Genomic DNA, 24,480 nt, shown 5'->3' on the forward strand with positions numbered 1-24,480 from the left:
GCACCCAACCCTAACTCCATCCCAAAGAACCCTCCAGCACCGGCCCTATCCCAGAGAAGCCTTCAGGACAAGCCCTATCCCAGAGAGCCTCCAGCACCAGCACTATCCCAGAGAAGCCTCCAGGACAAGCCCTATCCCAGAGAAGCCCCCAACTCTAACTCCATCCCAAAGAACCCTCCAGCACCAGCCCGATCCCAGAGAGCCTCCAGCACCAGCCCTATCCCAGAGAAGCCTCCAGGACAAGCCCTATCCCAGAGAGCCTCCAGCACCAGCACTATCCCAGAGAAGCCTCCAGCACCAGCACTATCCCAGAGAAGCCTCCAGGACAAGCCCTATCCCAGAGAAGCCCCCAACCCTAACTCAATCCCAAAGAACCTTCCAGCACCAGCCCTATCCCAGAGAGCCTCCAGCACCAGCCCTATCCCAGAGATCTCCAGCACCAGCCCTATCCCAGAGAAGCCCCCAGGACAAGCCCTATCCCAGAGAAGCCTCCAGCACCAGCCCTATCCTAGAGAAGCCCCCAGGACAAGCCCTATCCCAGAGAAGCCTCCAGCACCAGCCCTATCCCAGAGATGCCTCCAGGACAAGCCCTATCCCAGAGAAGGCTCCAGCACCCGCCCTATTCCAGAGAAGCCTCCTGCTCCAGCCCTATCCCAGAGAAGCCTCCAACAGCAGCCCTATCCCAGAGAAGCCCCCAGGACAAGCCCTATCCCAGAGAAGCCTCCAGGACAAGCCTTATCCCAGAGAAGCCCCCAACCCTAACTCCATCCCAAAGAACCCTCCAGCACCAGCCCTATCCCAGAGAGCCTCCAGCACCAGCCCTATCCCAGAGATCTCCAGCACCAGCCCTATCCCAGAGAAGCCCCCAGGACAGGCCCTATCCCAGAGAAGCCCCCAACCCTAACTCCATCCCAAAGAACCCTCCAGCACCAGCCCTATCCCAGAGAGCCTCCAGCACCAGCCCTATCCCAGAGAAGCCCCCAGGACAAGCCCTATCCCAGAGAAGCCTCCAGCACCAGCCCTATCCCAGAGAAGCCCCCAGGACAAGCCCTATCCCAGAGAAGCCTCCAGCACCAGCCCTATCCTAGAGAAGCCCCCAGGACAAGCCCTATCCCAGAGAAGCCTCCAACACCAGCCCTATCCCAGAGAAGCCTCCATGCACCAGCCCTATCCTAGAGAAGCCTCCAGGACAAGCCCTATCCCAGAGAAGCCTCCAGCACCAGCCCTATCCCAGAGAAGCCTCCAGCCCCAGCAGCAGCAGCTGCAACCCTAGCTCCAGCCCCAACCCCAGGCCTGAGGAACTGGGGTGTTCGGGGGCTGACACTGAGAGGAGAGGAAAGATGCTGTGTTTATAACCATTGATGTTCCTCTCAACATCCCTCCCTCACTACCTCTCCTCCATACCCAGGCCTCTCACCATCAGGGATGTGTGTGTCCGCCACCCTCCACTCTCCCTATCTCCCACTCTCCATTCTCAAAGCCGAATCAAACACCATTTCCCCCCAAATTACTCCAGTCTGCTTCGATCGGGATCAGCGTGATGACCTACAAAAGGCTCCATCTTCTTCCAGGAGTAAATATACATTGAGGCCTAATTTAATTCCCTCCCGTTCGAGACGGGCCAGAGAGAGTGGCTCCTTCTCAGAAGACACTCTGCAGAATACTGAGACACATCCACCTCCACAGCAGGAGATGGAGAGAGAGAGAGAGAGAGAGAGAGAGAGAGAGAGAGAGAGAGAGAGAGAGAGAGAGAGAGAGAGAGAGGGAAAGGGATGGAGAGATGAATGAAAGAAAGGGAAAGGGATGAGTCTGAAAGAAAAATGAATGCAGCGATAAAGATAAACAAAGCAGAAGAGTGACTGTGCTTTGTACAGATTTCAATCACTGTTTGCAGTGGCATGATAGCAAGTAGCATCCCAGTAAATGCCATAGATTTTTTTTTTTTTACTCTGCAGTGTTCCCAGATATGTTCCATCTCATTTCTACAGCTCACAATAAATAAAAGGAAGTTAGTGCCCGGGCACCAGCAGATACTGCAGGAAAGGTAGAGAGGAGCAATAAAATGACAGAGAGCCATCCTCCTGGGGATGAAAGGAGGGAGTGTGCTACACCTCCACAAATTAGCCCCCCTGCTCCAGCTCTGGTACCCAGGAAGGCGTCCTCAGAGTGGGGTAGCTCACATCCACCACAGCGGCTACAGCATGGGTGTCACCGCAGACACGTCTAAAACTGAATTATACAGGGGGGGGGGGGGGGGGGGGGGGACGTGAACGATGGTTTAATCAGAACTAGGTCACCTCCCTCTGGAGACTGCCAGCTTACTCCATTCTCATTTGCACAGATAAATGTTTCTGGGAACAAAACTGCATTCAATGGACTTGCGTAATGGATGGGTAAATACCATATGAAGCAGATGATAGTCCTGTGCTAGCTGTGCTACAGTAGCAGCAGCTCCCTTATGGCCGCTCGCCATTTCCCTGCCTGGCTGTCCAGGGTGGGGCTGGGGAGCAGAGCAGACAGGGAAAGGGGGATACCTAGTCAGTTGTACAACTGAATGCCTTCAACTGAAATGTGTTGGCTGGGGTGGGGTGAGGTAGGGGTGGCAGTAGAGGGTACCATCTGGCCAGCAGCAGAAGGACCCCTAGGGAGAGGCCTGGTCCACACCCTTACAACTTACCCCCTACACACACACACACACACACACACACACACACACACACACACACACACACACACAGAGTAGGTCAGCGAGTGGTGATTATCTAAGGAGATAATGACTGTGCTAAACACACACTGATGGTGCTGTGACCCCTGCTGGCCTGTCCTGTCTGCACTGCTGTCTGGGCTCCCTGTGATGAAGAGTCCTTGGTCCAGCTCCCTACACTGGTGACTCACTCTGTCCCTCTCCACCTCTCTCACTCTCTCTCTAATTACATCGCTAACCCTTCTAAAAAACCTCTCTCTGCATCATGGCGTTGTGTTTCATGTCTGCTCATCATCAAGTTGGAGGCCCTGGGTCTCAACCCCGCCCTGTGCAACTGGGTCCTGGACTTTCTGATGGGCCGCCCGCAGGTGGTGAAGGTAGGAAACAACATCTCCACTTCGCTAACCCTCAACACTGGGGCCCCACAAGGGTGTGTGCTCAGCCCTCTCCTGTACTCCCTGTTCACCCACGACTGCGTGGCCATGCACGCCTCCAACTCAATCATCAAGTTTGCAGACGACACAACAGTAGTGGGCCTGATCACCAAGAATGACGAGACAGTCTACAGGGAGGAGGTGAGGGCCCTCGGAGTGTGGTGTCAGGAAAACAACCTCTCACTCAATGTCAACAAAACAAAGGAGATGATCGTGGACTTCAGGAAACAGCAGAGGGAGCAGCCCCCCCCCCCCCCCCCTCCACATCGAAGAGCAAGCAGTGGAGAAGGTGGAAAGTTAAGTTCCTCGGCGTACACATCACAGACAAACTGAAATGGTCCACCCACATAGGAGGCTGAAGAAATTTGGCTTGTCACCCAAAACCCTGCCAAACTTTTACAGATACACAATCAAGAGCATCCTGTCGGGCTGTATCACAGCCTGGTACGGCAGCTGCACCACCCTCAACTGCAAGACTCTCCAGAGGGTGGTGCGGTCTGTACAATGCATCACCGGGGGTAAACTACCTGCCCTACATGACACCTTCAACACCCGATGTCACAGGAAGGCCAAAAAGATCATCAAGGACAATAACCACCCGAGACACTGACTGTTCACCCTGCTTCCATCCAGAAGGCGAGGTCAGTACAGGTGCATCAATGCGGGGACCGAGAGACTGAAAAACAGCTTCTATCTCAAGGCCATCAGACTGCTAAACAGCCATCACTAACTCAGAGAGCCTGCTGCCTACATTGAGACCCAATCACTGGACACTAATAAATGGATCACTAGTCACTTTAAACAATTCCACTTTAAATAATGCCACTTTAATAATGTTTACATATCTTACATTCCACATATCACATGTATATACTGTATTTTATACCATCTACTGCACCTTGCCTATGCAGCTCGGCCATCGCTATATACATCCCTATACATATTCTCATTCACCCCTTTAGATTTGTGTGTATTAGGTAGTTGTTGGGGAATTGTTAGATTACTTGTTAGATATCACTGCACTGTCGGAACTAGAAGCACGAGCATTTCGCTACACTCGCATTAACATCTGCTAACCATTGTGTACGTGACCAATGGCATTTGATTTGATTTGACTTTAAAAAAACGCTTACTCAATAGATTTAATTCAACCCTTCAATGCACGGTGAGAATGATGTGTGGTTAAAAAATGGACTGTGAGCCTGTCGCTGATGTCTTTGATAAGAGAGAGACCTATGTTCCTCCCTCCTGTTCCTTGGGAGTGCATGGGCCTCTCTACCTCAGCAGGGTATCAGTCATGCTTACAGTAGCTATGTGTCAGAGGACTGTATGCCTTATTTAACTAATTCACTGAGTGGGGGATTAAGAAACTGCAAAGTGAATTTGACCAGAATAGAGACAGAGGTTGATTCACAGTGTGGCCATTTTCACGGGGCGGCAGGGAAGCCTAGTGGTTAGAGCATTGGACTAGTAACCGAAAGGTTGCAAGATCGAAACCCCGAGCTGTTCCTAGGCTGTCATTGAAAATAAGAATTTGTTCTTAACTGACTTGCCTAATTAAATAAAAGGGTAAAAACAATGTTTAAATGATCACAACTCTCTTAAGATTAAACAGGGTAATACTGTAGCATGTACTCTGACAATGACTTTTAAGAGGAAATTGACTTGCAGTATAAAGATGATTAATTGTGACAAGATTTTGATATTTATGTCCAATAACATATAACCAACCACCTCTGACTATGTAACGATGAATTGCATCAAGCTGAATCCTGTTCTGCTCATCAAACAGTAAACTGAACGCACACCAACTTTGAAACAGCTCAACACATTAAAATATTCCTTGAAGCACAGTATTTATTGAAACAACAACAACAATTCTGGACATTAACACCATAATTGCTTGTTTAAATTCATGCTCTGAAATGATATTTCTGCACAGTTTAATAACACCACAATATTCCTACGGGACTATGTGTCAGACAGTGCACTGCCTCCCTAACAGAGGACAATGATCCAGACACCATTTCCGTTCAGTGAAGTCCACCGGCACATTCCCTCACAGAGCCAGACAACGCTGCCTGTGTTCAATATGCGTGCCGGGGAGCAGTGGTCCACTGTGAAGGACTGCCTACCGCGCCACCCCTGAATAACTCAACAGTCACTTCACCGGAACAGTGCAGCAGTCATGGAGATGAACTCCATTAAATGTGATATGGATATGCTTAGCTCGGGCTATATCCTCTCAATAATATCAAGAAAAACACCACTAGAAGAACAGCCCAGCATATAAAACACCATGTGTGTCGTCAACGGCTCGTCGCGCTTCCTGTGTCTTCTTCCTGTTTCCGACCTAGCTAACCCATTGGGTAGGTACTGCTCATCGGTTGTCGATCAATCTTTGCAGAGGTGAATGTGTTATCGGCTGTTATCTTTAATTGGTAGCTGTTTCAGTTAATTGCTTTAATAAACCCCTTGAGGGAACATGAACAGTTCATTTGTAATGACCTTGTCAACATGACGGGTGAAGAGCATCAGTCCGAGAGGCAAGCAGACAGATAGAGGAGGGCTGGGTTGAAGAGATGGGGAGAGAGAGAGAGAGAGAGAGACAGAGAGAGAGACAGATAGAGGAGGGCTGGGTTGAAGAGATAGATAGAGAGAGAGAGAGGCAGGCTGGGTTGAAGAGATGGAGAGAGAGAGAGAGAGAGAGAGAGAGAGAGAGAGAGATAGAGGCGGCTGGGTCGAAGAGATGAAGAGAGAGAGAGAGAGACAGATAGAGGCAGGCTGGGTTGAAGAGATGGAGAGAGAGAGAGAGACAGAGAGGAGGGCTGGGTTGAAGAGATGGAGAGAGAGAGAGACAGAGGCGGGCTGGGTTGAAGAGATGGAGCGAGAGAGAGACAGATAGAGGAGGGCTGGGTTGAAGAGATGGAGAGAGAGAGAGAGACAGATAGAGGCGGGCTGGGTTGAAGAGATGGAGAGAGAGAGAGAGAGAGAGAGATAGAGGAGGGCTGGGTTGAAGAGATGGAGAGAGAGAGAGACAGAGGCGGGCTGGGTTGAAGAGATGGAGAGAGAGAGAGAGAGAGAGAGAGAGAGACAGAGGCGGGCTGGGTTGAAGAGATGGAGAGAGAGAGAGAGAGAGACAGATAGAGGCGGGCTGGGTTGAAGAGATGGAGAGAGAGAGAGAGAGAGAGAGAGAGACAGGGCATCCATTGACAGACGTGTTCTCCCAGTGGCACACTGATACATAACGACAGCAAACGGCACCATGTATGGCCGTCAAAAAGACATGGTTATTATTAAAAATACGTTTTCTGTGAAGAGCATACCTGAAAACAGAAAAGAAAGAGAGGGGGGGGGGGGGGGTGATCTCTAAGGTAACACAAGCAAGGTCAATTATTCCTATTAAATGAGCATGTACCCTTTAATGGAACATTTGTCGATGAACTCAGCCCACTCCCCGAGGAGGATGTCACAAAGCACGTAACATTTGACCAGAAAATCCTCATTGTTCTGTGTAGCCATAATCACACGGTCTCGATAGAAAATGAAAGAGTGAACGCTGAAAAGAGTGGTAGCAATGTAGTACCACATAGCAATGACTGGAGTAACAAGGCAGCTATTATGAAGTCGCTGAATTACGACCCGACCCGCAGGACAACAGGGTGAGAAGGGGTCAATGTGTGCCATGACTTGCAGATGAATGAATAAATCTCTCAGCTACAGTACGGTATTCAGTGTCAGGCTAAAAAACAGTTTGATTAAAGCGTACAGTGTTATATAGACCAACATGACTGCGAAAATCGTGCCACTAGAAACCCCCTTCAGATCAACAGCGTCAACCTCTCCAGCCGTCGATGAGAACAAAGGGCTGCTGCCTCTGGGGTCTTTTCCTTCTCTTGAACATGTCTCTTCTCTCAAAAACGAGTAATTACAAAATACAGCACCAGTCAAACGTTTTAGAACACCTACTCATTCCAGGGTTTTTCTTTATTTTGAATATTTTCTACATTGTAGAATAATAGTGAAGACATCAGAACTATGAAATAACATATATGGAATCATGTCGTAAGCAAAAAAGGTGTTCAACAAATCAAAATATTTAGATTTGAGATTCTTCAAAGTAGCCACCCTTTGTCTTGAAGTCAGCTTTGCGCACGCTTGGCATTCTCTCAACCAGCTTCACCTGGAATGCTCTTCCTTCACTCTGCGGTCCAACTCATCCCAAATCTCAATTGGGTTGAGGTAGGGTGATTGTGGAAGACATGTCATCTAATACAGCACTCCATCCCTCTCCTTCTTGGTTAAATAGCCCTTACACAGCCTGAAGGTGTGTTTGGGTCATTGTCCTGTTGAAAAACAAATAATAGTCCCACTAAGCGCAAACCAGATGGGACGGCGTATCGCTACAGAATGCTGTGGTAGCCATGCTGGTTAAGTATACCTTGAATTCTAAATAAATTACTGACAGTGTCACCAGCAAAGCACCCCCACACCATCACCATAGCACCACACACCTGTAGCACGCGCTCCAGCAGGTATATCTCTCTGGTCACCCCCAAAACCAATTCTTTCTTTGGCCGCCTCTCTTTCCAGTTCTCTGCTGCCAATGACTGGAACGAACTACAAAAATCTCTGAAACTGGAAACACTTATCTCCCTCACTAGCTTTAAGCACCAACTGTCAGAGCAGCTCACAGATTACTGCACCTGTACATAGCCCACCTATAATTTAGCCCAAACAACTACCACTTTCCCTACTGTATTTATTTTATTTATTTTGCTCCTCTGCACCCCATTATTTTTATTTCTACTTTGCACATTCTTCCACTGCAAATCTACCATTCCAGTGTTTTACCTGCTATATTGTATTTACTTTGCCACCATGGCCTTTTTTTTGTTGCCTTTACCTCCCTTATCTCACCTCATTTGCTCACATCATATATAGACTTGTTTATACTGTATTATTGACTGTATGTTTGTTTTACTCCATGTGTAACTCTGTGTCGTTGTATGTGTCGAACTACTTTGCTTTATCTTGGCCAGGTCGCAATTGTAAATGAGAACTTCTCAACTTGCCTACCTGGTTAAATAAAGGTGAAATAAAAACAAATAAAAATAAAATCACACCTCATACTCCATGCTTCTTGATGGGAACCACACATGCAGAGATCATCCGTTCACCTACTCTGCATCTCACAAAGACACGGCGGTTGGAACAAAAAAATCTCAAATTTGGACTCACCAGACCAAAGGACAGATTTCCACTGGTCTAATGTCCATTGCTTGTGTTTCTTGGCCCAAGCAAGTCTCTTCTTATTATTGGTGTCCTTTAGTAGTGGTTTCTTAGCAGCAATTCTACCATGAAGGTCTGATTCACGCAGTCTCCCCTGAACAGTTGATGTTGAGATGTGTCTGTTACTTTAACTCTGTGAAGCATTTATTTGGGCTGCAATTTCTGAAGCTGGTAACTCTAACGAACCTATCCTCTGCAGCAGAGATAACTCTGGGTTTTCCTTACCTGTGGCAGTCCTCATATGACAGCCAGGTAACTCTAACGAACCTATCCTCTGCAGCAGAGATAACTCTGGGTCTTCCTTTCCTGTGGCGGTCCTCATGAGAGCCAGTTTCATCATAGCGCTTGATGGTTTTTGCGGCTGCACTTGAAGAAGTTTTCAAAGTTCTTGAAATTTTCCAGATTGACTGACATTCATGTCTTAAAGTAATGATGGGCTGTCATTTCTCTTTGCTTATTTGAGCTGTTCTTGCCATAATATAGACTTGGTCTTTTACCAAATAGGGCTATCTTCTGTATACCTCTCCTACAATTGTCACAACACAACTGATTGGCTCAAACGTATTAAGAAGGAAAGAAATTACACAAATTAACTTTTAACAAGGCACACCTGTTAATTGAAAATGCATTCCAGGTGACTAGTTCATGAAACTGGTTGAGAGAATGCCACGAGTGTGCAAAGCTGTCATCAAGGCAAACGGTGGATACTTTGAAGAATCTCAAATATAAAACATATTTTGATTTGTTTAACACGTTTTTGGTTAGTTCATTATTCCATATGTGTTATTTCATAGTTTTGATGACTTCACTATTATTCTACAATGTAGAAAATAGCAAAAATTAAGAAAAACCCTGGAATGAACAGGTGCGTCTAAACTTTTGACTGGTAACTGCAGAACCCCAGGATCAGACCAGAGCCACATTTCACCGAATTGACTCCCCAAACAGGGAGTGAGAATATGGCCCCGGATGGAGCTGTGAGAGAAGAGAGTCTGGCTGTCAGGGGAGGATCAAGTTTATCTGGCCTGAGATGACCTCATACTATCCTGATCTTTGTTCAGGTCCAGAGCACCAAGGACAGGGGAGACGGGGAGCCTGTTTCACCCCTCTCCAGGAATTTGTTTCTCTCATAATCGCCCTGTGGTTCAATTTTTTGGAGGTTTTCTACCAGACACGGTATATCAGAAACTTCACTCCAGTGGTTCATGGATACAATGTGAAACTCTCCAGGCCATGCATAATTAATGTGCTCCTAGAGTGTAATAAAAGGGTACTCAGGCGAACCCCATGAATATTTCAAACCGATAATACCATACCTATCTGAGAGAAAAGCCAGATTGCCTCATTTTGAAGTCCTCTGGGTTCTGGCAATTGAGTTTAAGGTATGATTACTCTGACAATGAGAGTAGAGCATGACAAGCACATCTGGGGTTTGATGTGAGAATGTAAAGTTGTAAAAGGAAAGTTAAGTGTGGAGAGTTTTTACGGGGAGAAATTAGCCCTGCATCAAGAATGGACTACTGTTCGCTGGGATGTCAAGAGCCAGGTCCATTTCGGTCACTCAGTCTCTGCCTCTCTCCCTCACATGACTTATTGTTTGCTCCATTGCCTCTGTTTTCCTCAGACAAACATCCGCTTTCCCTGCGAGGGCAGAGGGAGTGGGCTGGCGTGCCCTGGCTGTCTCTCACACTCTCACACCCGCTCCCCTCGGCTGCGGCTGACTGCCTGTCTGCTTGTCTCCCCACACACACTGACACATTCCCTCTTGACTGGCCTGGGAAGTGGTAGCACCACTAGGTTCCTTTCATTTCTGTTTAGTTATAGGGAACCAATGGAATTGTGGTACTGTGGAAGGTGTTTACAACTGCATTGTTACAACTGCTTTCATTGAATCCGGTGCACTGGTCAGCAGGTCTGAGCTTCACAAGTGGTGTCTACTAATGGGACGTCCTTGTAAGGATAGGGTAGTATAGGGGTGTCGGTCTCCACGGTGTGCTGCTGTAGATGGGGAGACTGATAGGCTGGGGGGTTGGATGCTAGAGGCTTGGGGCTGGGAGGGGGAAGCTGGAAGATGGGGGCTGGAGGCTTGGGGCTGGAGGTTTGTGTCTAGAGGCTGGAAGATGGAGGCTGGACGCTTGGAGCTAGAAGCTGGAGTCTTGGGGCTGAAGGCATTGTGCTGGCAGCTGGTGGCCTGAATTAAGGTCAGAGGATAAACAGGAAGTCTTAGTGGGGGCATGAGCAACAGAGGGGCTGTAAACATCTGCCAAAACACAGCATCTCCTGACACCAGGCAAAGGAGGATGAATCTCAGAGAGCTCAGTTTCCCCCATTGCTTCTGCTCTAGTACTGTACGCAGGCACCTAGAAGATATTGTAGGATAGATGCAGTTAACATGCAGTTCCCTGGTGCTTTCTGAGCCCCATCCAGAAGAACCTGAACTGTCCTGCTGTGGCCTGGGAGGCAAGAACACCAGTTTCCATTTCAATTGACTCTCTCTCTCTTCTTTTCCCTCTCTAATGTTAACCCAGTGAGTAAACTGCCTACGGACATAAAACGAACGATGACTGCCAAACCTGCATTATTTATCCCCAAAATACATAAACTACAAACAAAAACCCACAGCCTTGGCGTTTGAGGTGCAGCCAAGATAGTTCAAATGGAAATGATTTTGGCTCCAAGTCATCTAACACTGTAGTACCGATAATCATTACTCACTATCGCTGTGAAGAGCAAACACGTAGAAGTAAAAGGTACTGGAGAGCTGTGCTTGGGCAGGCCACGTGTGCTGATTATTTGGAGCTGTGCTTGGGCAGGCCACGTGTGCTGATTATTTGGAGCTGTGCTTGGGCAGGCCACGCGTGCTGATTATTTGGAGCTGTGCTTGGGCAGGCCACGTGTGCTGATTATTTGGAGCTGTGCTTGGGCAGGCCACGTGTGCTGATTATTTGGAGCTGTGCTTGGGCAGGCCACGTGTGCTGATTATTTGCTAGTTTGACGGACATTTTCTTCTTCTCTCAAAGATGTAATGTGTCTTGTGCCGACAAATGTAGACACCTGAAGCAAAAAAAATATCTGCTTTAAACGTGTCAAAAGGAATAGCAAATGCACTTAAGATAAGACTGACAAAAGCACCAGACACTGGCTGAATGAAACCATACAAATTGCTTTTTTTCTTCTCATCAAAGAAGTTACCATGCCAAGTGTTTTTGTTGTGCTCTTTCAATATTTAACTCCTGTCCTCCACTTGTGGTGACAGGGGAACTGTCTAGATAAAAAAAAGCAGATAGCCATTATAAAAAAAGAAGACAATAAACAAGTGTTTCATCCGTCTGCAAGTTCAAACAAGCTACTGCTGAGACAAGCTGTTCTTAAAAGCACAAAGCCATTTGCGGTGGCGAAAACACGACTAGAACTCGTGAATACAAATGTCTTTACACATTTTATGTATGTATGCATGTATGTATGCATGTTTGCATGCATGCATGCATGTATGTATGTATGCATGCATGTATGCATGTATGTCTGTACACATTTTATGTATGTATGTATGCATGCATGCATGCATGCATGTATGTATGTATGTATTTACAGTATCAGTCAAAAGTTTGGACACACATACTCATTCCAGGGTTTTGTTTATTTGTACTATATTTTCTACATTGTAGAATAATAGTGAAGACATCAAAACTATGAAATTAAACACATGGAATCATGTACTAACCAAAAAAGTATTTCATATTTTAGATTCTTCAAAGTTGCCACCCTTTGCCTTGATGACAGCTTGGCATTCTCTCAAGCAGCTTCATGAGGTCACCTGGAATGCATTACAATTAACAGGTGTGCCTTGATAAAAGTTCATTTGTGGAATTACTTTCCTTCTCAATACGTTTGAGCCAATCAGTTGTGTTGTGACAAGGTAAGGGTGGTATATAGAAGATAGCCCTATTTGGTAAAAGTCCAAGTCCATTTTATGGCAAGAACAACTCAAATAAGCAAAGAGAAATGACAGCCCATCATTACTTTAAGGCATGAAGGGTCAGTCAATCTGGAGAAAAATTCAAGGACTTTGAAAGTTTCTTCAAAAGCAGTCGCAAAAACCATCAAGCGCTATGATGAAACTGGCGCTCATGGATAAGTTCATTAGAGTTACCAGCCTCAGAAATTTCAACCCAAATAAAGTATTCACAGAGTTCAAGTAACTGACACATCTCAACATCAACTGTTCAGAGGAGACTGCGTGAATCAGGCCTTCATGGTCAAAACTGCTTCTAAAGGGCACCAATGAGAAGAAGAGACTTGCTTGGGCCAAGAAACACAAGCAATTTACCTTAGGCAGGTGGGATTCTGTCCTTTGGTCAAATTTGAGATTTTTAGTTCCAACCTCTACTGTGTCTTTGTGAGACACAGAGTAGGTGAACTGATGATCTCCGCATGTGTGGTTCCCACCGTGAAGCATGGAGGTGTGATGTGATGTGAGGTGTGATGGTGTGGGGGTGCTTTGCTTGTCTGTAATTTATGTAGAATTCAAGGCACACTTAACCAGCATGGCTACCACAGCATTCTGCAGCAATATGCCTTCCCATCTGGTTTGCACTTACTGGGACTATCATTTGTTTTTCAACAGGACAATGACCCAACACACCTCCAGGCTGTGGGCTATTTGACCAAGAAGGAGAGTGATGGAGTGCTGCATCAGATGACCTGGCCTCCACAATCACCCGATCTCAACAAATTGAGATGGTTTGGGATGAGTTGGACCGCAGAGTGAAGGAAAAGCAGCCAATAAGTGCTCAGCATATGTGGGAACTCCTTCAAGACTGTTGGAAAAGCATTCCAGGTGAAGCTGGTTGAGAGAATGCCAAGAGTGTGCAAAGCTGTCACCAAGGCAAAGGGTGGCTACTTTGAAGAATAGTAAAATAAAGAAAAACCCTTGAATCAGTAGTTGTGTCAGAACCTTTGACTGGTACTGCAGTCTCTCCCCTCCGAGGTTTTCACAGACAGGCCTTGGGGCCTCAGAGTTGTATGATTATGTTAGTTTTTCTTCAGTCGGGCTGAGTCAAACAGAAAGTTAGCAGCACTCAGCACTCCTCCACTGTTCCATCAGTCAGTCGTCCTCGTGGCCTCCTGTCAGACATGGGCAGGCGAGTGGCGCCAGTGTTGCGCAGAGACCTTCATCTTTCATCTTTCTACCTACTTTAGGAGATGCGTATTTAATCCACGCACTGGCAGCTCCTTGAGTCCTGCGATACATCACTGTTCCAACAGCAGACACAGCAGCCAGCCACAGCAGGTGGGCAGGTTTATAATGGTGCATATTTCTAGCATATTCAACTGCCAGTCATGTGTCACGGATGGTCACACTGCTGATTATTTTGAGATTCAGCTACATCTTGGCTACTAGGCTCCTTAGAGTACATGGTATTCATGATACATGGTAAAGGTCATGAAAACCCAGTGAAACTATTGCTACAGTACTTCAGCGTGGTGGGATAAGTGCTCCTACAAAAAATGAAAACGATACAAGCAAAAGAGCACGTCTTGCAGACGTTTTCCAGAACAAGACACTTAAATGTTTTAGCCAATGGCTGCTTACAGTAGAGGAGTACGGAGGACAACACCAGCAGCTTGGGTGAAAGCAGAGCCCATTCCACGTTCCCCTTCTTCTCTAGACCCATATGGTGATCAAAATTCATCTCCCGGTCGTTGATATCCAAAAGCAACGCGGCAACAGTAACATCCCCGGCTGATAGAGTGGGTGAAAAGCCTGTTGAAGTCACCCTCAGAGAAAACGTTGTGTGTTAATGAGCCGGGTATGGATCGGACACCCTGGGATAACTTCACGTCTCCTCAAAAATCCTTCACACTCAAAAGGGAATGAATAAAGGGGCAGAGGTAATCAATAGACTCTGCCTCACATACAACGCTACCAGTTCCAAGAAAATGACACGCCACAAATGTAGTTTGCGTCCTTCCGAATACATTGCATTGTCAACAACAGTGATTGCTATCGAGTTGTGAATCGATGAGATACCGGCACACCACGGTCAGGAATAAACAAGCATGTGGAAGTTCCCTCCTAATGCAATGCACTGTCATCAACCCGGTCTGTAATCACTATCAAACTTTGTGTTGCAGTGTATAAGCACGCAACGGTCTGAAATGAGCAAGGCAATGTTCCCTTCTAAACATTCCTTAGCCTAAAATAGCCCGAATAATGGCTCCCATGGGATGTCATTATAAGAAATAAATTCACATAACACAGCAGGGCTTTCCACATCTCAGTGGTACGTGAGAGAGGGTCTGAAAAGACATAGCATGATAACTCTGGGTTATTTTTTACCATTATGATTTAGTCATCCCTTACCGTTCGTCTTTAAGACAATGCTATGTGTCAAAGACTGAATTTAAAAGCTAGGCAGAGTATGACAAATTACCCCAGTTACTAGGTTTGAATGTTTCAAACACAAAAAACTGCCACTGGAAGAGATACGTTTATTTTTATTTCACACTGAATACAAGGTGAAACACTTGTGCCCTGCGATATTCAAGAACATTGCGCAGTGATTTATTTGAAGACGGATTTCTTATCAGTGGAGAGAACCCTTCCATGTCTAGTATCTCCTCATTGCCATTTGCCAATTCTAGATAACTTCTCTTCTGCCTAACAGAAACAGACAGACAGTTTAATAGACCAACCGACAGACAGAAGAAGCAGGCTACACAGCCCCCTGTACTGCTGCAGACTATATTCTAGGCCTGAGGCCCTGTGACTCAGTCGCCTCACTGTTCAGAGCCCTAAGAATAACCGTCGGGGACAGAGCTGGTGTGTCCTGTGTGTGATCTCATCATTGCGGCCCACAGAATCCCTCTTTGTTCCGCATTCATGACCCCTGGAAGAGTGCACCAGTATTTTTTTGTTTGGGAGGGGGGTCACTTTCTCACACACATGGCCATTCATCTCCTATGTGTGAGGAAAATTGTATGGAACAAGTCCTTATTGAGACGCGGAAGAAAGATAAAGCCATGTTCTCTCTCCACATCTTTTTCTCTCTCCGCCCATTTCTCCCTCCATCTTTTCCTTCCCCTCTCAACATCCCTCTTCTTCTAGCTATCTTTCCTCTCTCTCAGTTTCCTTCTTGGTCAAGCCCTCTGTCTATCTCTTCCCCTCTTCCTCCCCTTGTCTCTCCCTGTTTGTTCCGGTGAGGGCTATTCCGCCAGTGTCTCTGGGAATGGACTGACTGGGTCCATGGTGGCTGGCTGGCTGCCCCGCAGACCTGACCTACAGTACTTCACTAAGCCCAGCCTCATCAGTTGGGGAGCGCTGTGGTGTGGTGTAAGGAGACACTACACTCAGGAGCGTCCCAGACCCAACTAGCTAACACACAGCCAATCAGCAGAGCTTATTCATCCAGTTCAAGGCTAGCGCCACTAGCTAATTAGCTACATCCAGACAGTCAGGAATCCTACCCAGCACTCTCAGCTCTCTTGCCCACAGATTCCTATTCATCAGTGGGGCAGTGTGCTCGGCTGAGCCTGCTAAACTCCCTGGGTCCTGGGGGACTGTGGGAGGCCTGGTTTGGCTGTCTGAGAGAGTGGTCACTCTGCTTTTCAAAAACACCTGGTAGGATGGGAATATCAAACATGGAAGTGAAGTAATTAACAGACTTCCTCAGCAGATAGTCGAAAGATCTTCTCCACCACTAGATAACAGTGTCATGTGAGGTCTGGCACTTGAGGTTTAATAGTGCATATGACATATTGAATCTGTGCAGTCTGAGGTTTCACTCTGACAAATGTGCATCTCTGGGTTTCTCTATATGCTGGCAGGTATGGATTTACAGTCTGTGGTGCCGCTGCACTGGCACATTGCATGTTGTTGCCAATTCCATATGGCACGTGCTCAAAGTGAGCAATCACAGGCGCTTAGATCAATAGTAACCTATCATCAATAAAATACGACAGTCAACATTAAATCCGTGCATTAAATAGATGTCTCTGAGCATATCATTTTGTTTACTTAGGAATTCCTGTCAATGAGGTTCGATAGTATGAAACTACATGAACTATCTTCTAGAAATGAATGACTGCTCTCCGTTGTTGGTGCAGCAGATTGTAAAGATGGAGGAGACCTAGCTATTGTGTGTCCCACCTCAACACTTTCCCCACTATTCCTCAGGAGTCACAGTAACATTTTTCATTTTTCAAAATAATGGCCCTACTCAATCCTCCGGCAGAAACATTTCCTATAGCATTTTCCTCAAAACATTCAACGTTCTTGATCGAGATTGAATTTGCTGCAGGAGTTCCTTAATGCTACAAGCCTAGGCACTGACACAGAAGTGCCCTCATATTTCCTTCAGTGACAGAGATATGAAACCTTATTTCCAGGAACAATGTTCTCTAGCAACATACTGTATTGTGCCAACACACATCAATACAACACAACACAGGAACTGACAGAAGACCTCCATGATGGCGAGATAATGTCTCTACCACCCCTTTGTCACACTCTCTCGGTGTTGATTCCCATGTTCAGCCTTATGCATTGACTGATGGCACTGAAATTATTTTAAATGACTGCTTTGCAATTCTTAGTAATGTCAATTCTGCATTTCTCATCTCCCTGGCGTACACACTAAGCTACGCCACATCATCCCAGACTGAGTGGAAGTAGGAAATGAAATATCACTGCCATTTCCCTTCCTGTCTGCCTGTGAAGGACAGTGCAGAGTGTATGCTACAGTAGTAGGGTCCTGAGAGTCAATCCCCCAGAATCCACAGCAAGACGGGCATGGACGATCCAGCCCTTTTAATGAACACCTGTGCTCTCTCTCTCTCTCTCTCTCTCTCTCTCTCTCTCTCTCTCTCTCTCTCTCTCTCTCTCTCTCTCTCTCTCTCTCTCTCTCTCTCTCTCTCTCTCTCTCTCTCTCTCTCTCTCTCTCTCTCTCTCTCTCTCTCTCTCTCTCTCTCTCTCTCTCTCTCTCTCTCTCTCTCTCTCTCTCTCTCTCTCTCTCTCTCTCTCTCTCTCAGCATGAATACACTGGGGACGACAGTCTCTCAAATTCAGATGACAGCAGACGAGAAAAAAAAAGCCCATTTCATTTCTCTTCGTCTCGCTTATCTCCCTCACTTTCAAACATGATGAGAAAATACTGTGTGTTGGTAAGATCCTCAAGCAGGTAGCGTACTGGTATACTTCCAAGACAAGCATGAACCTTCAGTTAGAAAATCTGTTTGCCATCGTCTGCTATAGTTATTGGAGCATGAAAAATAAAGCTATAATTTTCTTAAAAAGAGTTGCCTGTAGGAATGCTTTTTTTAAATGTGCAGGCACTGAATTTCCACGTTGAAAATATGTTCTGATTCCATTGGTGTGAAACAGACCAAAGCACAATTACCACACTGGGGAAAAGGCATCAGTTCACTGAGCCATAGCCCCAAGCTATCTGCAAGGCATCAGATCCAGCAGTGTTGAAATGCACTGCAACGTCTGAATATTACCACTTCAAAACAAACTTGGATACATGTTTCACTTGCATTATAAAATAGCTGCATTAGCGGCCTACCGTCAAGCTTTTTGGTGACCTTTGGAATACACTAACATGGTAAATGTAGGCCACTAGCCTGTTGGACCAACCTGTTGGTTTAGGTCAGTAACCTAAGAATGGTACGAGGCTATAAGGTGAATCCATTTGATTTCAATCCCTTTTTGACAGCACCTCTTTTGATTTGAACAAAGCCTTCCATTACATATATGCCCAAGTGCTAAGAAACTACCTTTTTGGACCTGAATGCCAAAACGTTCACGAGATAAAGGTGTTCAAAGTTGACCTATTTTACATACCCCACCCGTCGATACAGAACATTCTCTTGAATACAGGTTAGGTGTCATGTTTTGGCAGATAAATGTACTCAAATGTACTTGGAATTTCACCTTTCAAATGGTACCACAAAGATGGTTGGAGGTCATAGAAATATAGATATAGAATAGACATTCAATGGTGGATGGACCGACATTTCCAGAAGTAAAAATGTCAATTTGATTTCAATTTCAATGGTGTACAAGCTAAATTGCAATGGTCTGAAGGGATAGATAGGTCCATTCTATGAATTCAATTGTTATGATTGAAATGACACCCACCCTGCATTCAAGAGCATGTTGTCCATCCACAATTGAATGTATATTCTATGTCTATATTTCTATCATTTCAATAGGTTTCCTATAGAGGTTTGACAGGCTAATTGAAAATAATAGATATTTCCGTTCAAGTCAACATTCTCTGATGTGTGGACCTCCAACCATTTTTTGTGGTACCATTTGAAAGTTGAAATTTCAATTTTATTCCCTTTTAAGTGCAGCCAAAACATGACACCCACCCTGTATTCAAGAGCATGTTGTGTCTAAACTGATGGCGGGCACAACACAAAAACCTCAGATGACGTGAAATACGGTCTAAGTAACGACATGTGCGAATATGAAAAAAAGTGAATGCGTTTTTAGATCATTTATGTTAAAAGGTCAAAACAAGATGGAGATTTTTTTTTTAGAAACATTTCAAGAAATGATACAATATTTTAACAAGGCTGAGTTTCTGCACAGCAATTTGTGACATCAGCTGTAAGAAGGGCTTTATAAATACAGTTGATTGATTGAATTTGATTGTATAGTGGCATGGCTGACAAAACATGGGCCATGTCTGAATACCTAGACGTTCTAAATACTAGGCTTTTGTGGTATACGAAATAGAACGTTTTATAGTATGTACAGTTCAGAAAATAAAGTATGCTTTAAATATCAGGATGTCATACTCATTTCATTTACCAATACATTTGTGTTGATATTTGCTTACTGCATATGTTTTTACTTAACAGTGTGCTCTAAATAGTATGTAGTACTATTAGTAAACAATGTGTTGTTTTAGTAGGCGAGACAGATTCGGGACACGGCCATGGTTCATTTCAGAGACGCATGCAGATGGAAAAGACAGCATCATTCATTTATTACCAACCTGGCAATGATGAGACCATGGACCTCATAGATGTGACAGTCTTTCCCTTTACTCATATTTTATTTGAAAGAGTGTATTAGCCTGTGAATAAGGACATTTAACTGCAAAATGAGCAGTGAAGTGGGTAGACTACACAGTGATGTAATGCAGCATTTGCCAGTATCAAACACAAACAGGACATTGTCCATCTATGAATCTTGCCAGGAGTTAACCCTGCTGGGACTGCATGCCCTATTTTCAGTTGAAACTTTTCCTCCGCGAACAGTTTGTCTGACTCTATAGGATTTAATATGACAACACAGTGCTTCTCCAGAGTGCGAACTTTGGTTTCTGATGAGCCATGTAAGGCTCTGTGGCTTGACTCACTTTTGAATTACTTTCTGAAATTAAACTCCAAAACTGCAAGTGGCATTCGACGTTGGCTCAGCAAAGAGCTTTAGTATTGTTTCCAGAGACAGTGAGTAGAATTGGTTTGTTAGACCAAGCTCTCTCTATGGATATCATGTTGAGCTGAGTATTTCAAATATTTCACAAAATGTTGTCAAACTATTTCAAATCGATGTATCTTTATTCATTTCAAATTAACAGTACCAACTGAATTCCCATTTTGTATTTAAAAGTAATTGATTAAACCAAGCACCAGTCTTCGCTTTCCATCTTAATAAGTGGGCAGATAGATTCTAGGGTTCCCTTCAGCGGTTCATTGCCTAGTCATGCTGCCGTAGGAAAGGGGAACAAAGTTGCGCCACAGACAGAAGGGGTAAACCAGAAACGTCACACGGGCTATAAAGCTGAAGCATCAGTTTAGAATGTTTTCTCACCACCAAATATGGTAGTGAGAGGAAGTCCAGTCACGGGTAGTTGGAGAGGATGGAACTAGGTGAAACTGGGCCGCCATTCTGCTAATTTTCTCATCAATTTAACAACTGATACCCCAAATAATCGGTGTCCCCAAAACTAAAATCTGTTACGAACACAGTGCACTAAGTTTTATAGGCTTGACGCTTTGTCAAAGTTTTTTAAATTTGTGTTGTTTAGAAGGAGTGCAAGGTCGAATTCAGTTTACAGACGCTCACGTCACAGAAATAAGCAAATACACACTACAACAACCAATAGGATATCGCCAGCTTGGGCTTGGCTTTGCCCACCTCCTTGTTCTGCCCACTATGCTTCATTTGCTCCCACTGTAAACGACACAGATTAACTATCTTGGGTTAGTTTTAAATACCTTCGGTTGCTCTGTGTGACCCACAGTGGACATGAATGTCTTGGATGCCCAGAACAATGCTCTCCGCCTGCCGTTTCCTCAGACAGCCGCCCAAATTCCATGTATTATACCCCAGGTTGCCTGGCACTGAACCCCTCCTATTGGAGCCCAAATCACACTTCACAGCCTGCCAAAAGGCAATGGTTTAAAAGATATGAAAATAACCTGTCTACTACATTGTAAAAGCCACCATTAATTTATATCTATTTCTATCAAATAGCCGTTTCTTTTGCAATGCTGGAACCGAGAAAGTCCAATTTTAGCTTTAGCACACAAGTTGGAACAAGTTTTGTATTTATATTAGCAGCAGATGAGCACCTTTTCAGGAGTTGAAAAGATGAATCTCCCTTTTCAAGTAAACATGCTCTACGTGCTTGACTTGCACAAGGTTGAATGAAAACAACTAAAGAGAGAAAGAGACCCTCAGCCTGGCAGAATCTGTGCTCACTATTTCTATCCTCTTTACTTCTTTGAGGATAGCTTCCCAACAAAAACACAACACGTTGATTAAATCTCCATAATACCATTTGTTTTTATCAAAGTACAAAACATCTCCTGCGACCTATTCATCGTGGAAGCTTGTGGTACCTTAATAGACGTTATCTAAGGGCACAAAGACATTTGGAGGGAAGTCCTTGTGTTAATCTGTATTGTAACTGAGAATGAGATCGCTCTGTCAATCCTGCGACTTATCGATCCCAGCCTAAAGTATTTGAATAACAGATGCATGCGTTGCCCTGTTGCACCGCCGCAAGACAGTCAAAGTAATACATCTCGTTATGAGGTGAGAGAAACCCAACCAGGTTGGTAATTGAAATAAAAGAGCTCAGTGAACAGGACAGAGCCTCCATTTTCTATAGTGAAACATAATTGCGCTGCTAAAAATCACTCTGGTTTATGGCCTGAAGCCAGGCTGGGGTGGATGAAAATAACCCTAAAGCTAATGAATTCAGAGGACATGTCCCTTTTCATCCATCTTTCAACACACCACGGAATGAATGTTATTTCAGTTCTTGTAATATTTAATGAAAAATAGAAACAGTGTGACAGGCAGCAAGGAAAAGCTCAAAAGCTGCGTGAAGACGGATGGATAATTCCCGTAAACACATTGCTCTGGGTAAATACCACAGAGCCAAAGAATTCGCTTCATCAGCATAAAGTGGAGAAAGAAATCAATGGCAAAGTTTGGTGATAGTCTATTGTTCTCTGTTGTTGTGTTGAGTTCCCTCAAGTTAGTCTGTAGCAAGCTGCAAAGCAATACAATTGCACAGTCCATAAAGGGCAAAGCAGTACATGAACTGGAATCGTTTGTAATTGTCCACCATTTCCCTTTAGGATAGAGTACGCATTTACATAATGTATATACTGCAGTTTAGGGAGCTATTCAAATGTTGATTTGCAGTAACCTTTTAGCCTTACCAAAACAAATAGATTCCGATGCTGCCATTAGCCTATAGCTAAAATGTTAGAGAGATGATTATGCAAAACCCCTAACATGTCTCTTCATCAGTGAGTCTATCAAGTAGAGAAGCAGATACCCTTTATGTGATAATGCCTTCGAAGCCCGTGTTTGGAAGATATTTTGGAACGGGTGTTGCTAGGCCCAAGACGAAGTCTCACTGTGCCAATATATCCGCCAAACACCGGCTCCGAGGGCATTATCACTTTTATGCAACGGGTTACCAGCATGATTCAAATAATGATTTACATATTTGAATTAAAAACATTATTTTGATTCATTCATTCATACTATTTCATCCTTCCACACGATATAGTCCCGACACAAATCTAGGGTCATACCCAAGTCTGGTTGGTCATTCGTTCTATCGGTTCAGTTGCCAGAGACGTGACCCAGTCGTTATGTTTTTGTTTTGTTCTGTATCTATGGGTTTCGAACCAGTCGTTTGTTCTAAATCTTGTATTACCATACTGGCTGGCGACGTTCTTATCCCTTGTTTGCTAGCTAGCCAACTACGGCTAACTCACAGTCACGTCAAACAGTGCAATAAGCTGTTTTCTAGGGACAATCATTTGGATACATCCATAACAATGTGCAATTCATGCGTGATTTCACCTGGCATAGAAAATGTGCTCTCTCTTCAGGACGGAGGAGCTAGCCAACAACACAGCTAACACAATCACTCCAAACTGAAGCTGGAAGGACTGCACTTTGTTTTACCTGTCTTCTATTGACATGTCTTTGTACAGTTGAAGTCGGGAGTTTACATACACTTAGGTTGGAGTCATTAAAACTTGTCTTTCAACCAATCCACACATTGCTTGTTAACAAACTATAGTTTTGGAAAGTCGGTTAGGACATCTATTTTGTGCATGACACAAGTCATTCTTCCAACAATTGTTTACAGAGAGATTATTTCACTTATAATTCACTGTATCGCAATTCCAGTGGGTCAGAAGTTTACATACACTAAGTTGACTGTGCCTTTAAACAGCTTGGAAAATTCCAGAAAAGGATGTCATGGCTTTAGATGCTTCTGATTGACATAATTTGAGTCAATTGGAGGTGTACCTGTGGATGTATTTCAAGGCCTACCTTCAAACTCAGTGCTTCTTTGCTTGACATCATGGGAAATCAAAATAAATCAGCCAAGACCTCAGGAAGAAAATTTCAGACCTCCACAAGTCTGGTTCATCCTTAGGAGCAATTTCAAAACTCCTGAAGGTACCACGTTCATCTGTACAAACAACAGTACGCAAGTATAAACACCATGAGACCATACAGCCGTCATACCGCTCAGGAAGGAGATGCGTTCTGTCTCCTAGAGATTAATGTACTTTGGTGCGAAAAGTGCAAATCAATCTCAGAACAACAACAAATAACCTTGTGAAGATGCTGGAGGAAACAGGTACAAAAGTATCTATATCCACAGTAAAATGAGTCCTATATCGACATAACCTGAAGGCCGCTCAGCAAGGAAGAAGCCACTGCTCCAAAACCGGCATAAAAAAGCCAGACTGCGGTTTGCAACTGCACATGGGGACAAAGATCGTACTTTTTGGAGAAATGTCCTCTGGTCTGATGAAATAAAAATAGACCTGTTTGGCCATAATGACCATTGTTATGTTGTGAGGAAAAAGGGGGACGCTTGTAAGCCGAAGAACAGCATCCCAGCCGTGAAGCACGGAGGTGGCAGCATGATGGTATTAGGGTGCTTTTCTGCAGGTAGTACTGGTGCACTTCACAAAATAGATGGCATCATGAGGTAGGAAATTATATGGATATATTGATGCAACATCTCAGGACATCAGTCAGGAAGTTAAAGCTTGGTCACAAATGGGTCTTCCAAATGGACAATGAACCCAAGCATACTTCCAAAGTTGTGGCAAAATGGCTTAAGGACAACAAAGTCAAGGTATTGGAGTGGCCATCACAAAGCCCTGACCTCAAAACTATAGAAAATGTGTGGGCTGAACTGAAAAAGCATATGCGAGCAAGGAGGAATACAAACCTGACTCAGTTACACCAGCTCTGTCAGGAGGAATGGGTCAAAATTCCCCAACCTACTTTTGGAGGCTTGTGGAAAGCTACCAGAAATGTTTGACCCAAGTTAAACAACTTATAGGCAATGCTACCAAATACTAATTGAGTGTATGTAAACTTCTGACCCACTGGGAATGTGATGAAATAAATAAAAGCTGAAATAAATCATTCTCTCTACTATTATTCTGCCATTTCACATTCTTAAAATGAAGTGGTGATCCTAACTAACCAAAGACTAGGATTAAATGTCAGGAAAAACTAAGTTTAAATGT

The 24,480-nt window shown here is 44.6% G+C and overlaps 1 protein-coding gene across 2 annotated transcripts in view; it reads right to left on the reverse strand.

Moving 5' to 3' along the window:
* Positions 1-24,480, reverse strand: part of LOC110522211 (solute carrier family 35 member F1) — a 113,788-nt gene that overhangs the window by 79,004 nt on the left and 10,304 nt on the right. The window contains exon 1 of one of the 2 annotated variants that reach the window (XM_021600420.3): positions 14,024-14,586. The exons of the other annotated variant lie outside the window; for it this stretch is intronic. Within the exon in view, the coding sequence (XP_021456095.1) occupies positions 14,024-14,076 (53 nt within the window). The 5' untranslated portion in view covers positions 14,077-14,586. Of the gene's footprint in view, positions 1-14,023; positions 14,587-24,480 lie in introns of those variants that run through there. 2 annotated transcript variants of the gene reach the window in all.

The sequence above is a fragment of the Oncorhynchus mykiss genome, chromosome 4, assembly GCF_057628025.1.
Source record: "Oncorhynchus mykiss isolate SJ-2025 chromosome 4, ASM5762802v1, whole genome shotgun sequence".
Taxonomy (NCBI): domain Eukaryota; kingdom Metazoa; phylum Chordata; class Actinopteri; order Salmoniformes; family Salmonidae; genus Oncorhynchus; species Oncorhynchus mykiss.